The 17,269-nt window shown below is 36.5% G+C and overlaps 1 protein-coding gene across 1 annotated transcript in view; it reads left to right on the top strand.

Moving 5' to 3' along the window:
* The window catches only part of CHM (CHM Rab escort protein), a 169,439-nt gene that overhangs the window by 138,226 nt on the left and 13,944 nt on the right, over positions 1 to 17,269 (top strand). The window contains exon 15 of the mRNA XM_036839292.1: positions 16,394 to 16,492. Coding sequence (XP_036695187.1) covers positions 16,394 to 16,492 — 99 coding nt within the window. The remainder of the gene's footprint in view (positions 1 to 16,393; positions 16,493 to 17,269) is intronic.

Here is a 17,269-nt window from a genome sequence, read left to right as displayed (position 1 = left end):
TGGAGATCTCTGGGATAGCTCTCGCCAATTAATATTACATGGAGCCGGGAGGTCTCTGGTGGTCCAGTGTCCTAAGTTCGGCTCTCCCACCTCAGAGGCACAGCCCTGACGCCTGGGTGGAGCACCAAGACCCTGTCAGCCACACAGCTCAGAGGAAAAGGGGCAAAAAGAGAAAGAAAAAAAAATTGGAAAAAAAAATAATAAAATAAAAACAAATAAAGTAATAAAAATAAAAATGTACTTTAAAAAAATGAGAGAGCAACAAAACCAATAAACAAATCCACCAATGATAACAAGTGCTAAAAACTATACTAAGATAAACATAAAATTCAGAAACAAGTCAGTCACAGACAGCAAACCCCAAGTCTACAGTTGCTCCCAAAGTCCACCACCTCAATTTTGGGTTGATTCCTTGTCTATTCAGGTATTCCACAGATGCGGGTACCTCAAGTTGATTGTGGGGATTTAATCTGCTACTCCTGAGGCTGCAAGGAGAAATTTCCCTTTCTCTTCTTTGTTTGCACAACTCCTGGGGTTCAGCTTTGGAGTTAGCCTCTCCTCTGCGTGTAGGTTGCCCTCAGGCTTCTGTTCCCACCCAGACAGGACGGAGTTAAAGCATCGGCTGATTAGGGGCCTCTGGCTCACTCAGGCCGGAGGGAGGGAGGGGTACGGTAGTTATAATTGGAATGCGGGGCGAGCCTTCAGCAGCAGAGGCCAGAGTGACATTGCAACAGCCTGAGGCGTGTGTTCTCCTGGGGAAATTGTCCCTGGATCATGGGACCCTGGCTGTGGTGGGCTGCACAGGCTCACGGGGTGGTGCGGTGGTGTGTGGATAGTGACCTGTGCTTGCACACAGGATTCTTGGTGGCTGCAGCAGCAGCGTTAGCATTTCATGCCCGCCTCTGGTGTCCGAGCTGATAGCCGCAGCTCACGCCCGTCTCTGGAGCTCGTTTAAGCGGTGCTCTGCCTTCTGTGGGCAGACAGGGAAGGAATCCCCTCTCCTCGCGCTCCCCGAAACAATGGTCTGTTGCCTCTTAGGCAGGTCCAGAGTTTCTCCCAGACTCCCTCCCGGCTAGCTGTGGCGCACTAGCCCCCTTTAGGCTGTGTTCATGCAGCCAACCCCAGTCCTCTCCCTGAGCCCGAGCCTCAGCTCCCACCCGCCACCGGCCGCAGCGGGTGAGCAGACAAGCCTCTCAGGCTGGTGAGTGCTGGTCGGCACTGATCTTCTGTGCGGGAATCTCTCCGCTTTGCCCTCTGCACCACTGTTTCTGGACTCTCCTCCATGGCTCCGAAGCTTTCCCCCGGCCCACCCGCAGTCTCCACCTGCAAAGGGGCTCCCTAGTGTGTGGAAAGTTTTCCTGCTTCACAGCTCCCTCCCAGAGGTGCAGGTCCTGTCCCTATTCTTTTGTGTCTGTTTTTTCTTTTTTCTTTTGCCCTACCCAGGTACATGGGGAGTTTCTTGCCTTTTGGGAGATCTGAGGTCTTCTGCCAGTGTTCAGTAGGTGTTCTGTATGAGTTGTTCCACATGTAGATGTATTTTTGATGTATTTGTGAGGAGGAAGGTGATCTCCACGTCTTACTCCTCCGCCATCTTGTAGGTCCTCCTATTATTCCTTTTAAGTGGACAAACTGAAAGAGCCAGTTCACAGAGGTCTAGTTCCAAGATCCTTTGCAAGGATTCTTTCTTTAATTTTTTTAAGTTTATTGGAAACTTACTTTCACAAAATTTATTTTCTTAAACTTAAACTAAACTACTAGTTTTCCTCTTTACTTTTCCTTCGAATTCTTAATCTAGTTACTGAATTTCTACCATGTATAAATCTTCAATGTATTTCTTTTTCATGAGACTAAAGTTAGGGACTAATTAATCTATCTGTTCTTTTATTTGTGTGTATCAAAATTTCTGTCTCACCACTCTCATGTATCATGCCTCCTACAACATATTTCTTAAAGATGTTTCAGTAAGTTGAAATCAGCATGTATACATTAGCCATCACTATGCCTAGACCTAAACTGTACTTGTGGGGTTTATAAAGGAACAGAGGCTGACATTCCTGATTTGAAGTATTCATAATCTTACTGCACATCTAATGGAACAAGACAATATTAACTGTGTGCTCTGGTAGGCATATCAGGATAGATAAAGATGAATACAACATAGGCCCTGAACTTCGAGGACTCACAATCTAGTGGGACAGATAAGACAAACACAGAAGTAGCTGTAAGAGGCAGACTATTAAAATACCACAAGAGAGGTACCAACAAACTAGACACTAGAGAGTCATAGGAGGAAAACATAACAGTATCATTAGCTAGGATGTTTTTAAATTCTATAAACTTATATTAAGTTTTACTGAAACTGTTACATGAATTATGAGAAGCAGAAGACTAATCTGGTTTGGCCTAGTCAAGGAACACTTGACTATGTTTACAAGTGTAGTGCTATTACTTAAAAAAAATGACAAAAATGTGGTCAAAGAGAAGTGAGAGCTTGATGCCAGCAGGGAGAGGGAAGAAAACTTATCCAATATTGCTGTAATCCTAAATTTCCATTTGAAAAAGTAGCTCAGAGAAGGTTTTTTTCCTTTTATAGTGATACAGGTAAGTCTTTACCATGGCAGCTATCTGTATTATTTTTCCCCTATTACTTTAGCCAGTTTTTGTGTGTCTTTTTATCTGTGTTAGCATCTTAAGTATAAAATAAAACTACACATTTTTAGTTTTCTAAATTGCATTTATTTTATGTTTGTGAATATTTTTGTAAATTTATTTTTATTGATTATTTTTCTTTGTGAAATATTTCGTATTCCCAGTCTAATAATACACATTCACTGTTGACAATTTGGAAGATGTAAAAAAAGAAAAGTAAAATTACTATAATCTTTCTACCTAGAAATGATAAATACTTGATTATGTTTGTCTTTTTTTGTTTGTGTATGCATGTATATTTTCATAAAAATGCAATACTAATTTATACACTGTTTTATAATCTGCTTTTTAAAAAGACTTAATAATGCAACAAAAATCTTTTTGCATGTCTATGATGTAATTTTCAATGATTGTGGATATGCCATTTTTATTTAATCCCATGATGTTGGATTGTTTTGAAAATTTTTACTTGATAGTCCTGTAACAAACAGCCATCTTTATAAGTAAATATTTGTGAGCATCCATTATTTTTTGTAAGATTTTTTTTTAGTGGAATTATTGGGTCAAAGTGTATGGATTTTTTTTAAATTTTGGAATAATTATAGATTTATAGGAATTTGCAAAGATAGTACAGAAAAGTCCCATGTATCCTTCATCCAGTTTCTTCCAATATAGTGTGATATCAAAACCAGGAATGTGACACTGGTACAATGTGTGTATGCAGTTTTATCACATGTGTAGATTCTTATGACATTACCACAAGGATCCCTGTTGTTGCCCTTTTATAGCCACAACCAAATCCCTCCTTCCCCACACCTGTTACCTAATCCCTGGCAACCACTAATCCTTTTTCTGTCTCAATAATTTTGCCATTTTGAGAATGTCATATAAAAGGAATCATACAGTATGTAATCTTTTGAGATTGACTTTTTTCACTCGGTGTAATTTCGTTAAGGATCAACCAACTTGTTGCATGTATCAATAGTTCATTCCTGTTTATTGCAGAGTAGTATTCCATGGTAAGGTATACTTTCTTCTGGCCTTCATGGTTTCTCATGAGAAATCTGCTGTTGTTTGTTTTTCCCCTACAGCTAGTGTTTGTTTGTTTGTTTTTCTCTGAAGGCTGCTTTCAAGATTTTTTTCTTAGTCTTTAATTTTGGAATTAAATTAATTCCAAAATTAATTAATTTTGGAATTAAATTTTGAATTTGTGCAGTTTCTTGAATCTGCAGGCTTATATATTTTGTCAAATTTGGGAAATTTTCATCCTTTATTTCTTTGAGTACTTTTCAGCCAACCCTCTTTCTCCTCCTTCTTCTGGGAGGAAACATGTCTATTAGATCTTTCACTATAGTTCCACATGTCTCTGAGGCTCTGTTCATTTTTTTTATTCAAAGATATTTATTACACCTATTGACAGCAGTGTACCCTGCTAGACACAGTGGATTATATGAAGGAGTATAGCCAAAGTGTAACAAAACTAAGATAGTATTGATACAGAGAGTACAAAGATAGTACAAAGAGCAAGAAGAGCCCAAACTACATGTATTTCTGTTCATGTTCATATAGTCTATTTTCTCTCTTTTGTTCATATTGTGTCATGTTTCTACAGTTCTACTTTTAAGTTCACTGATTCTTTCGTCTGTGCATTCCATTCTGCTCTTGGACCCATCCATTATGTTTTAAAATTTTAATTATTACATTTTTGGTTTAAAATTTTCCATTTGGTTCTTCTTTAAATCTTCTACTTGTTACTTGTGGAATGCATCAGGATTTTCAGAACTCTAGTGAAGAAGCAGGTATCAGGAGACGACTAACCCATGATTGATTAGAACAAGAATTCATTACTAAGATGGAACGAACTGATGAGGGATGGTTGTGACTTTTTATTTTTTAGAGTACTGTTAATGTTTTAATGTTCTTTTTTTCTGGATTTAAGGAACCCTTTTTTTTCTTAAGCTATCTATAAATTATAATGATTATGTATATTGTGCTTTGTAAACAGAAATGAACAATTTATCTTTCTTTGCTGAGACAGTTTGTTTCATTTGTTTCCAGCATGTATGTTTGTAATTGGTCATTGATGCTTTTTTTTTTTTTTTTTTTTGGCTGCGTTGGGTCTTCAATGCTGCACACGAGCTTTCTCTAGTTGCGGTGAGCAGGGGCTACTCTTCGTTGTAGTGCGCAGGCTTCTCATTGCGGTGGCTTCTCTTGTTGCAGAGCACGGGCTCTAGGCACGCGGGCTTCAGTAGTTGCGGTGTGTGGGCTCAGTAGTTGTGGCGCATGGGCTCAGTTAGTTGTGGCTCATGGACTCTAGAGCACAGGCTCAGTAGTTGTGGTGCACGGACTTAGTTGCTCTGCGGCATGTGGGATCTTCCCAGACCAGGGATCAAACCCTTGTCCCCTGCATTGGCAGGCGTATTCTTAACCACTGCGCCACCAGGGAAGTCCCTGATGCACTTTTATGATTGCTACATTAAATATTCAGACAAGTACAGCAGCTGTGTCATGTTGGCATCTGCTGATTGTCTTTTCTTATTCAAGTTGAGGTTTTCCTGGTTCTTGGTATAATGAGTAATTTTGGATTGATACCCAGGCATTTTTGTTATATAATGGGACTTAGATCTTATTCTTAGGCTTCCTCTGACACTGCTCTGGTGGGGAAAGGGAGTGCTCCCTTGTTACTGCCAGGTGGACGTGGAAGTCCTGGTTCCCCACTTGGCCTCTCCTGGCACCCAGAGGTTGGAGAACTTCCTTATTACTGCTGAGTGATTGTAGTGCCAGCTCTCCACTAGGCCTCCACTCAGTCCAACCTGGCTAGGAGGAGCAGCAGTGTCTCGACACTGCTCCCCACATGGCCTCAATGACACCGTGGGGAGAAGGTGTGGCCTCATTACTCAGGCAATGGTGAGAGACTTCACTCTCCATTTGGCCTCCTATGATACCACCACAGTGGGGCTGGGGAGCGGTCCTCATTACTGCTGGGTAGGGGTGAAAATCTAGGATCCCATCATGGTCTCTGCTGACATGGTAGAGGATGGGGACTGTTTCTCCTTGTGGGGATGAAAGTCCTGGCTCCATACTTGGCCTTCTTTGACACCACCCTACCAGGGAGGTTGGGGCACCTCATTACAGCCTGGTGAAGAGTGGAAGTCTACACTCCCCATTCAACCTTTAATGGTGAGTGTAGAGGTGGGGCCTTGGTTTTTTTCTATGGTCTTTGACTGGGGTAGAACAACTATTGTCTAAAAGTTTTCTATCTTGCTAGGTTGCCCCTTTCCTGGTCTTCTGACTAATGAGAGTAGACTTTTGTTGGGGCTTTGTTTGTCTGAGTCCATTGATGTTTCTTGCTTGCCAGTTTCTCTGGGAACCAGTCTGAGATATATGAGGCAAAAAGAGAGCCCAGGGAGGGACTTTCCCAGTGGCACAGTGTTTAAGAATCCGACTGCTAATGCAGGGGACAGGTTCAAGCCCTGGTTCAGTAAGATCCCACATGCTGTGGAGCAACTAAGCCCATGAGCCACAACTACTGAGCCTGCGTGCCACAACTACTGAAGCTCACGTGCCTAGAGTCTGTGCTCCACAACAAGAGAAGCCACCACAATGAGAAGCCCACACACCACACCGAAGAGTAGCCCCTGCTCGCCGCAACTAGGGAAAGCCCACACACAGCAATGAAGACCCAACGCAGCCAAAAGTTAATTAATTCATTAATTAATTTTAAAAAACAAAAGAAAACCCAGGGAACTCTGCCATTTTGTTGGCCCCCTTTGGTCTCAAGGTCCCTAGCTGGTCTGCTTTTCTTCTCTGTACTTCAGGGTTTTCTTATGTTTGTTTTATATATTATGTCCAAGATTTTTAGCTGCAGTTAGCAAGAGCAATAGAGAAGAGTACCTTTACTCCATCTTTCTGGAAATGGAAGTCCCAAAGTTTCTGGAGTTTTTAGGGCTTTTGATATATAATGTCAAATTGCCCCTCTCCCAATGTTGTATCAACTTACATATCCAATGGTAGTTTATAAGCAAACATGTCTGTTTCTCTAAACAAACAAGAGCACTGGGTATTATCTTATCAAATCTCCATTGCCAGTTTGAAAGTAGAAAATATTTTGTTTAAATGTGTATTTAATAATTCATGAAGTTGACCATCCTTTCTTAGTGTTTATTGGGTGTTTATACTTTTTCTATGAATCCCTTATTCATTTCATTTGTCTATTGATTATTCTTTTCTTATCAACTTATAAGCACAATATAAACATTAAGGGTAAAATAATAATTAAAAATAAACATTCATGAAAAGCTGCTCAACATCACTAATTATTAGAGAAATGCAAATCAACACTACAATGAGGTATCACCTCACACTGGTTAGAATGGCCATCATCAAAAAATCTACAAACAATAAATGCTGCAGAGGGTGTGGAGAAAAAGGAACCTTCCTACACTGTTGGTGGGAATAGAAAGTGGTACAGCCACTATGGAGAACAGTATGGAGGTTCCTTAAAAAACTAAAAATAGAGCTGCCATATGATCCAGCAATCCAACTCCTGGCCATATACCCGGAGAAACCCATAATTCAAAAGGATACATGCACCTCAATGTTTATTGCAGCACTATTTACAATAGCCAGGACATGGAAGCAACCTAAATGTCCATCAACAGAGGAATAGATAAAGAAGATGTGGTACATATATACAATGGGATATTACTCAGCCATAAAAAAAATGAAATAATGCTATTCGCAGTGACATGGATGGACCTAGAGATTGTCATACTGAGTGAAGTAAGTCAGAGAAAGACAGATGTCACATGATATCGCTTATATGTGGAATCTAAAAAAAATGGTACAAATGAGCCTATTTACAAAACAGAAGTTGAGTCACAGATGTAGAAAACAAACTTGTGGTTACCAAGGGGAAAGGAGGGGGGAAGAGATAAATTGGGTGATTGGGATTGACATATACACACTACTATATATAAAATAGATAACTAATAAGAACCTACTGCATAGCACAGGGAACTCTATTCAATACTCTATAATGACCTATATGGGAATAGAATCTAAAAAAGAGTGGATATATGTGTATGTATAACTGACTCACTTGGCTATACAGCAGAAACTAGCACAACATTGTAAATCAACTATACTCCAATAAAAAAATTAAGTAAAAAACTAAATAAAACATAAAACATAAACCTGATTATTTCACCATAAAAAAATAAACGTTAAGGGTATCAACCCTTGGTCTTAGGTGTTACAAGTATGTTTCTTGGTTCACTAAGCATTTTTTAAAACATAGGTTAAGTAGAGGGCATTACCCTAGGTCTTGGGAGTAAGGTGGAAAGTGATAAATAATCCATAATCTCTGGAAGCTTTAAATTTACTGGGGAAGAGAAAAGCAACAACAAATAAACTAAAAATGAAAACAAAAACACAGTAAGCAAAGCAAGGTAGCATAAACTAAGGATACAAGCAATGAGTGTTAAATGCAGGAGAAGCCACTGTGGTCTAAAATGATCTAAGAATTCTTCAAGAAAAATATGGAACATGATCCTAGCCTTAAAAATGGTATATAAGAAACTTTGTGGTTTCATGTTAACTATAATGATAACATAAAGTTTGCTTATATAAATTTTCTGTCATGAGTAAATTTTTTGAACTAATTTTGTATTGTGAGGGATGAACCTATTTGTGGGTTTATATATACATATGCAGACACATATGTGTATTTATAGGTACATCACTGTATAGGAAACAAATTCCAAAGAGTATATGCCAAAATAGTCATAACAGTGGTTATCCCTAAATGGTGGGAAGACAAGTAACTAACTTTTAGTTGTTTTTTTTTATTTGTTTACCTTGATTTTCTGATTTCTCTACAGTATGAATTAAAAACAGATTTAACTGGTTATACCACAAAGATAAAGGATCATATTACAGACATGTATAATAGTGTAACCAAAATTTGACATACTATACCAGATGTTTGTTATAATTTTGATTATGTACAATTGAATCCACAGTTTGGGGTGTTTATTTCCAGGCTGCTACAATATAAAAATGTTTCAAGTGGTCATTAAATTTGAGCATTTTTCTTTATGCTTCATTACTACCAAACCTTCCTACTTTGATACATAATTTCCTGAAATTTTAAACCACTTTTCCAAATTGCCTCACAACATACTAATCAGTGACCCATCTTAAGTTAGCCCTTTCCCATGTGGCTCCTTCCTTCTTTGTCATTTGGATTCTGTTCCTGCTTAATTCATTTATTTATGTGTGTGTATACTTTCCCATCCCCAAACCTCTTCTTCAGGTCAGCTCATTCAGGAAAGTCTTTCTAATGACTGAGAAGGACAAAGCATGTATCTTTGTGTTCTGTAGTCATATGTAGCATGAAGTGGTACTGTGACCTTCACATTTTTTAAAAAAAGCAATATCTTAGTTATTTTAAACATCGCCGGGACATTTCCTTGGAATTTTGACATTGTTAAATTTCCAATATATTCTTTGGGGGAAACACTAAAATGCATTTCACATGTATGTATTTGTCTTAGTAGCTTTCTCATATAATAGAGTTATATTTATTCATGGAATCACTATAGAGGTCAAGGAACTTCCCTCATATTATTAAATTCTCCAGAGTTCAATGTTATGTGGTAAGAAATGGTGGTAGGACATCTCTGCACTTTCCAAATATAGGAGATCCCCGCCTTTGGATGAAGTGTATTCTTTGACAGTATCTATTAAACAATTTGTGGTGAGGAAAACTTTTGTCTACTCACCCCTGCATTTCACACAGAGACTGTCATAAGCTTCGTAAGGGTTGGCCTTGCGGACCAGTTAAATGCCTGTTCATCCTTCAAATCTTAGTTCAAATATTATCACCTTCCCCTGCCTCATTCATGTACTTAGGCTTTTGCTCCTCTATTTAGGTAGAACTCAAACTTCTTTCTAAGTTAACATTTATTACAATTTAATAATAATGATAATTAACATTTATCAAGTACTTAATATATGCAGGCGCTGTTCTAAGTACTTCACATGGATTAACTTAATTTATCCCTCACAACAAATCTGAGATAGGTGCCATTGTCTTTTCTATTATTCAGATAAGGAAACTGAGACACAGAATAGGTAAATGATTCACCCAAGGTCACAGATTTAGTAAGAGGGAGAAGCAGAATTTGAACCCGGACAGTCTGACTCTAGGGCTTACACTTTTAACCACCATGCTATATTGTTTCTCAGAGTAGTTGTAGCATAATTAGCTTTACATTTCTTATCCAATATGAGGAACAGAACCATGGCTTGCCATTTCTATTCCTAGAACTTAAGTATTCGGTTGGCCAAAAAGTACCTTCGGTTTTTAAGTAAAAATAAGACACATTTTTCATTTTCACCAAGAGCTTTATTGAACAATGTATTCACCCTTTTGTTCCACTACCTTCTGCCATTTTTCAGGCAACTTCATAATTCCATCTTCCCAAAACTTTTTATCTTTTTGAGCAAAGAACTGTTCCAGGTGCCTTTTACAGTCTTCCGGGGAATTGACACTTTTTCCATTAAGAGAATTTTGTGAAGACCGAAATAAATGGAATCCGAAGGTGCAACGCCTGGTGAATACGGCGGATGAATCAGAACTTCCCAGCCAAGCTGTAACAGTTTTTGCCTGGTCATCAAAAAAACATGTGGTCTTGCGGTATCCTGATGGAAGATTATGCATTTTCTGTTTACTATTTCCAGATGCTTTTTGTCGAGTGCTGCTTTCAGTTGGTCTAATGGGGAGCAGTACTTGTTGGAATTAATCGTTTGGTTTTCTGGAAGGAGCTCAGAATAGAGGACTCCCTTCCAATCCCACCATATACACAACATCACCTTCTTTGGATGAAGACCGGCCTTTGGTGTGGTTGGTGGTGGTTCATTTAGCTTGCCCCACAATCTCTTTCCTTCCACATTATAGTACAGTATCCACTTTTCATCGCCTGTCACAATTTGTTTTAAAAACGGAACGTTTCAGTAGAGAATCGCATGCGGAAATACGGTCAAGAAGGTTTTTTTCCCTTAACTTGTGGAACCCAAACATCAAAGCGATTAACATAACCAAGCTGATGCAAATGATTTTCAACACTTGATGTGGATATTTTGAGTATGTCGGCTATCTCCCACATGGTATAACGTTTATTGTTCTCAATTAATGTCTCGATTTGATCACTATCAACTTCAACTGGTCTACCTGACCGTGGAGCATCTTCCAGCGAGAAATCTCCAGCACAAAACTTCGCAAACCACTTTTGACATGTTCAGATCAGTCACAGCACCTTCTCCATACACTGCACAAATCTTTTTGTGCGTTTCAGTTGCATTTTTACCTTTCTTGAAATAATAAAGCATAATATGCTGAAAATTGCTTTTTTTCTTCCATGTTCAATATTAAAATTGCTACACAAAAATTCACCAATTTTGATAAGTCTTTCGCAAATGCACACTGATATGACAGCTCTCACATACAATCTAAGAAAACTGTTTTGAATGAAGTTAAAGACAACTAAGTGCTACTAGAGCCATCTTATGGAAAAAACCAAATGAACCTTTTGGTCAACCCAATATGTACATTATGCTTAGTACTTTGAGTAAAAAAAAACAAAAACAAAAAAACTACCTGCAAAGTCTTGTTTCTAAAGTGACATTTTCTAACTTTAAAGCTAAAAATCTAAAGTTTCTTAGAAATTTTTTACCCACTAGCAAATGAAAAACAAAGGATTTTAAAGCACTCTGTCTTAATATGTCATGAAATTGAAATGAAAAATTATTTTAATTATTTGTTTTCTAGTTCATGTACCTAATGTTGTGGGAATCAATTTCCAGCTTGACTTTATAGGAAATTTAAGGAGCATACTGGTATAGTGGAGAGAATATTGGCCCAAGAGTCTACAGAATTACTACTTCCAATTAGTTATTTACCCTTGAACAAATTTCTTATTTTCTTGTGTCTTGGTTTCTTCATTAGAAGTTGGGGATGGGAGTTAGTCTAAAGAATTTAGAAAGATCCCATACAAATCGAACACCCTCAATGGTCAGATTTTGCATGTGTGTGCAAAAAGCCACCTGTCCTGTATACGTTTTTAATAATGTATGTGACAGTATTTTAAGCAAAATAGCTAAGATCCTTTTTCTTTTAAAGCTGTCTCCAACTTTCTCACTTCTTTTTTCTGTGATTAAATTATCTTACAGATCTTTGCTATAGCTTAATCAATTTATAAATATAAAGCCAGCAGTATAGACAAATGGACTGGTTTTGGTTTTTCAGTCTCAATAGTAAGGCAGCTTATTCCAGGAAGGTTGACTGAAAGAGGTAAATTCGAATTTATTATTTATAGGTTGCCTTGTTCCAGAGAAAAAAAGAAGTTCATGTTCATTTTTAAATCTTGTATGCTTTCTTCCTATAATAACATGCATGTATTTAAAAAGTACTAGTTAGTAGTTTTAATAGAGTTAATACTTTATATGGTATATTAAGGAGATTTAAGAAATACACTGAGATAGAAACTGACATCACCATTCACTCACTTTTATTACTTAATTAAAGTTTGGCTTCTTTTTTTCCTCCTCCTTTTCTTATGTGTTGGGCCTGTTCACAGACTTTCAGGAGCAATTTGTAACTTGGACGTTAAAGTCTTTAAAAGTGTATTTTCTGATTGCTGCCCTAATTGAGTCATTCATGTCACAACTAGTCACAAGTTGTTCTGCTCTTGGTAATTACTTTCTCTTCTGAAACAGAACTACTCTGATAATATAACAAAAGACTTTAAACCACGCTTTCCTTTTCTCTTGATTTTTTTTTTTTGTTTTAAGTCAGGAAAAAGAAAAAAAAAGACTATGCCATGTGTTTATTTTATGTATCCAAACCTGTTCCCAGCTCATTTTATTTTCCTTTTGAAGCTCCCTGATTATAGACAAATTTCTTAGCTTACAGTGTTACATAGTCATTCTCTTCTCTCTACTTTTACTTCTAAATCTCTTTTAAGAGTTTTGTCTTTTTTCCTGAACCTTTTGAATAAAGCATATCCTGAACCCAATAGAACAGGTTTTTAAAATTTATATAATTGTTTCTTCATAGAAAATTTTCATTATTTCCCAGGTCAAGCACCAAGAAGTGAAAGTGCTGAATATTTATGGTGTAAGAACCCACCTTTTGAGGGAGGAGTACTATAGAATTTGACATTACTCATACTTGGAAAAAAAAGTATCTTCAGAAGAATTTATCACAATTAGGATTCTTGAGAGAAGACTTTTTACTATTCTGTCTGAATGTTCTTGTTTTTATATATCTAGGTTAGCTATGTTGTGGTTTTCTCATATTTATACTAATTACGATGTTGAGCTGTTAATGATCATCCATGTGCTCATCATTTTGTAGAAATCAAAAAATAAAATATTATAGTATTAGAATAAATTCTAAATGTTGTGTAAATTTGATATTTTTTAGTCATTAAGTGGGTTTTACTGTGGCTTATTTTCCCTTAAAACTGTTACTTAAGTAGACAAATACATCTAGACTTTGGTCCCATTTTATAAATGATAGGCACATAATAATCAGTATTGCCAGCTGAGTGGAACCAAAAGCCTTCACTTGTTCTAAAAATTGAGGCTGTAATGTTGAAATCATAATCTAAACTCATCATTCTTCCTCTTGGAAGAATCACTTGAAGACAAATGTTGGCAACCACTGTAACTAATGCAGTTGTACCTGAAAATCAAACATAATCAAAATATATACCATTGAGGCTTGTGACTTGAATTCATTCCTCGAAGTTAATAAAATCCTTTGATAAAGGATTATTAAACACAAAGTAAATTTCTTGAAATGCATTGCTTAATAAAATTGCAGGAGGCGAGGTTGAGCACCTGGACAGTGACTCCCTTAGAGTTATTTACCTTGTGGAAAGTCCTCTTGTATCTTTATACACCTCCCAGTTTGAATGTTGCTGCCTTAAGTGACTAGCTGCACCTTCTACGGGAGATTATTACAGTTACACAACATTGTTCAGTGACTAAGAGCAGGCACCCTAGAGTCAGACCACGTGGGCTTGAATTCCAGCTCTGAGCCCCAGCTCTTCCTTTTAGTAATTGCATAACTTTGAGAAATCTGCTTAACTCCACTGTTCCTCTGTTTTCTCACCTGTAAAATGAAGATAATAGTTGGCTATTGCACAGGTAAAATGAAATAATACTTCTGACATGCTTAGGGTAGTGTCTGACACATGCAAGTTCACCATACAGTAAATTCTAGATAATCTTTTAAATTCTTTTGAGAATTTTAAAGATATATCTTAAAGCGTCTGTGAGCATTTCTCAGGCAGATTTAAATAATTTGAGGATTATCCACTTACGCTTTCCTTACTTCTACCATGGTCAGTCAGATAATTTTTCCACACTTCATATAAGTAACTAGTAAAATTTTCCCTATGCATGTGTATGCATACATATATTTGTATGCACATGTATGTCTTCCTAAGACTGTGAGTACTTAATGTCTCTGCTCATGGCAGGGAAGCGAATTGTCTTTAGCCACAAATGTTTATTAAACACCTATTGAAAAGTAAAAGTTATATTCGACAAAGAGGAAAACTGACTCTAAAACTTGCCCTTGCTAAAGACTTATGAGCTGTATGAAGATTAATAAACCAATTTTGAAAATAATCTGAATTTTAAAAAAATAATACAATCAACCTCTGATTTGAAAAGAAGCAATAAATTGAGAGTAACCTATACAAGGAAGTGACATAGATAACAGGAAAAGCGGGTAATAAGCAGGGAGAAAAAAATAGTTGTTCGTATCTTAAATTTGTAAATGAATTAATAATGTAGCATCTAAGCAGAATCAAGGTATTAGAATTCAAGGTATAGATGTCTTTAATTTTTCCTTCTAAGAATTGTAATAAAACTTATTAAGTACAAGATGATAATCTGACTTTATTACTAGAAATTTTTGCTAGCATTCCATGAACTGAATGAACTCTGTTACACTGTTAGGAAACATAAGGATATAGTTACTCTGGTGTATTTCTTTTATATATCCTGATTTATAGAACTAGTAGTTTACCGTTAAGATATTTTTGAAAATATACTGTTTTATTTATATTCATGTTCATCTGCTTTTCCCCCTAGTGTACGTTAATTGAATAGGAAAGAACTGGAAAATTGAGAACTTTGACATGAACGTTGGTATTTTGTGAGACTGTGGGATAATAGAGACAGGACAGTTTCTCTCAAGTGTTACATCAGAGATTTCTGCCTTTATAGTTATATACTCTGTTTAATTCAGCATTTATCTAGGGACTTTAAACTCCCTCCCTACCAAAGTTATATTGCATTTGAAAATTTTAAGTTCATTAGGAATAATTTTGTTGTAAAGGTTATTATACCTTTTGAAATACTGTATATCCTTCAATATCCCAGAACCAATGGGAATCATTGTTATATTCATATAAAAACATTGCTTAAATAAGGTAGATATTTTATTAGGCCATACATAAGACAGGAACTTTCTTAGAATATCACTTTCTTTGGTGCACCTGGAAAAAAATACTACAAAATTTGATTTTAGCTCACATGGTTATTAAGAGTCCCTTTATGCTTAGATATATTTTAGAGTAGAATGTGGAATTAATTTTAATAAAGAGAATTCTATTCTGATGTTGCGCTTCCATGATAAACTTTGAACCATGTTCCTGGGGTTTAAAAAAGTCTACTAGCCTAAAGTAAACTTTTAGAAAAGGAGTGCATGTACTTCTCTACTGGTGTTTTAGGAGTAGGAATGTCTCAGTTCTTATACTTTTCTCTAATATATATTCTTTCTGCCATAATTCTGTTCTGCCCTAAACCCTTTCCAAAACCACAAGAATTACTCCCATTTAGGGATCCCCTTAGTTCTTCCTTTCAGTATGTAGAACCTTTTGTCCTTCCTTTGCCCTTTGTATGTAGGCCTTTAGGAATTCTAAGTGCCTTAGGCTACAGTATTTCACTTCTGTGAAGGACCTTTTTTGTACATGATATTCTCTAACCCAAACATTCTCTGAGGTCTGGGCCCCATGAACCTGTAAATGCAAAACAAAGTGATTTGGAAATCCTGAAAATATTACACAAGTTTTGACTTGTGCCATATTATGGACTTTTAAGTATATGTATGATTCAAACTAAGCTAACAGTGTTCCCTAAAAAACTTTCTTAGAGAACCCTATAATGAATAGACGATTTGTTTTTAACTTATCAGTAAAGCTTGTATAAATGGGTTTTTCTGTCTGAAGAATATTGTGTGTTCTCTAGGTAAAAAAAATAGTCCACTTTTAGTCTTTTTTATACAATATCTTGCTTAGCAATCCTTTATCCACCCTCGTTGGGAATGTTATAAGGCTAGCTTAAGCTCTTTCTATGAATAAATGGTTTCCTAAGCTTTTTTATCTTGCTGGTTTTACATAACCATCAACTGGTACTTAGTCTTGAGTCTTAGTGTGCTCCCTCTTGGTTATTAGTTAACATATATTTTCACTATTTTTTTAACACACATAGCATATTGTTATGGTTTTTACATGTCCCCCATCACTAGATTATAAAGTTCTTAAAGGCAGGAGCCATGACATGCTTGGCTCTATTCCGCATGGCACCAGCTTAGTGCCTTGAATATGAGTACACAGTGAAATTTGTGATAAGCAGGAACTCAAAATATTTTTTTTTTAAACAGATTTGGTTCATTTGACTTGTACATCTTCTAAAACAGCAAGAGAAGATTTAGAACCAGTTGTGCAGAAATTGTTTACTCCATATACCGAAAAGGAGATAGGTAAGAACAATAATCAGTGATTCATGATGGAAAGGTAACGTGACCACTTTATTCCTCTTTAGAGATCTCAGGAAGGTTTCTGCAACCTGAATTGAAAGGTGATGTATTCAGCACCAGTGCTTACATGTTTTACTAGGATGACTAAGCACATTCTCTTCCTAAAAATGGGGAAATATTTATAATGATAAGGGAAAAAGCTACATCTCACACACAATGTATATAATTAAGTGCAAAAACATACATTTATATGTGTACATACTCATATGCATAGAAAAAAGACTGTCAGGAAATCTCTCAATTTTGGTGGGATTATGTATAATTTTTTTTTCCTTTTAATTTTCTTTATTTTATAGATGTTGTATGAAGAGCATATATTCCTTTATCAGAAAAAGTTATCTTCATTTATAAAGAAAAAAAAACTTAGTTCAACTGAGAGAAGGTTCAGCTATTAATTGGCAAACATAGGAATCCTTCCTAACCAATAATTGTCTTTTCATGCATAGCATGCTAGTGATGTGATAAATATTTAGCTTTCAAAACATATATGCCACTTTGCTGCCTACTCATGGTGGAAAGATGCTTTTCAACCACAAATTTTTTAACTTTTCTCCCCGCATCATAGGGTAGCCCTTGTAGCTGTGAATGGAGCAAATTGTAGTGAATTCTATGTGTAGGTGATCAAAACATGGCCTGATGGATCTTATTCATTTATATGAAGTGACGGTGATTTTCATTAAGGATTTGGATGTCCACTTGAATCCTGGCCAGTTCATTAAT

This window comes from Balaenoptera musculus, chromosome X, assembly GCF_009873245.2.
Source record: "Balaenoptera musculus isolate JJ_BM4_2016_0621 chromosome X, mBalMus1.pri.v3, whole genome shotgun sequence".
Taxonomy (NCBI): domain Eukaryota; kingdom Metazoa; phylum Chordata; class Mammalia; order Artiodactyla; family Balaenopteridae; genus Balaenoptera; species Balaenoptera musculus.
The sequence above is the reverse complement of the archived record's forward strand: the minus strand, read 5'-3'. Positions and strand labels throughout refer to the sequence as shown.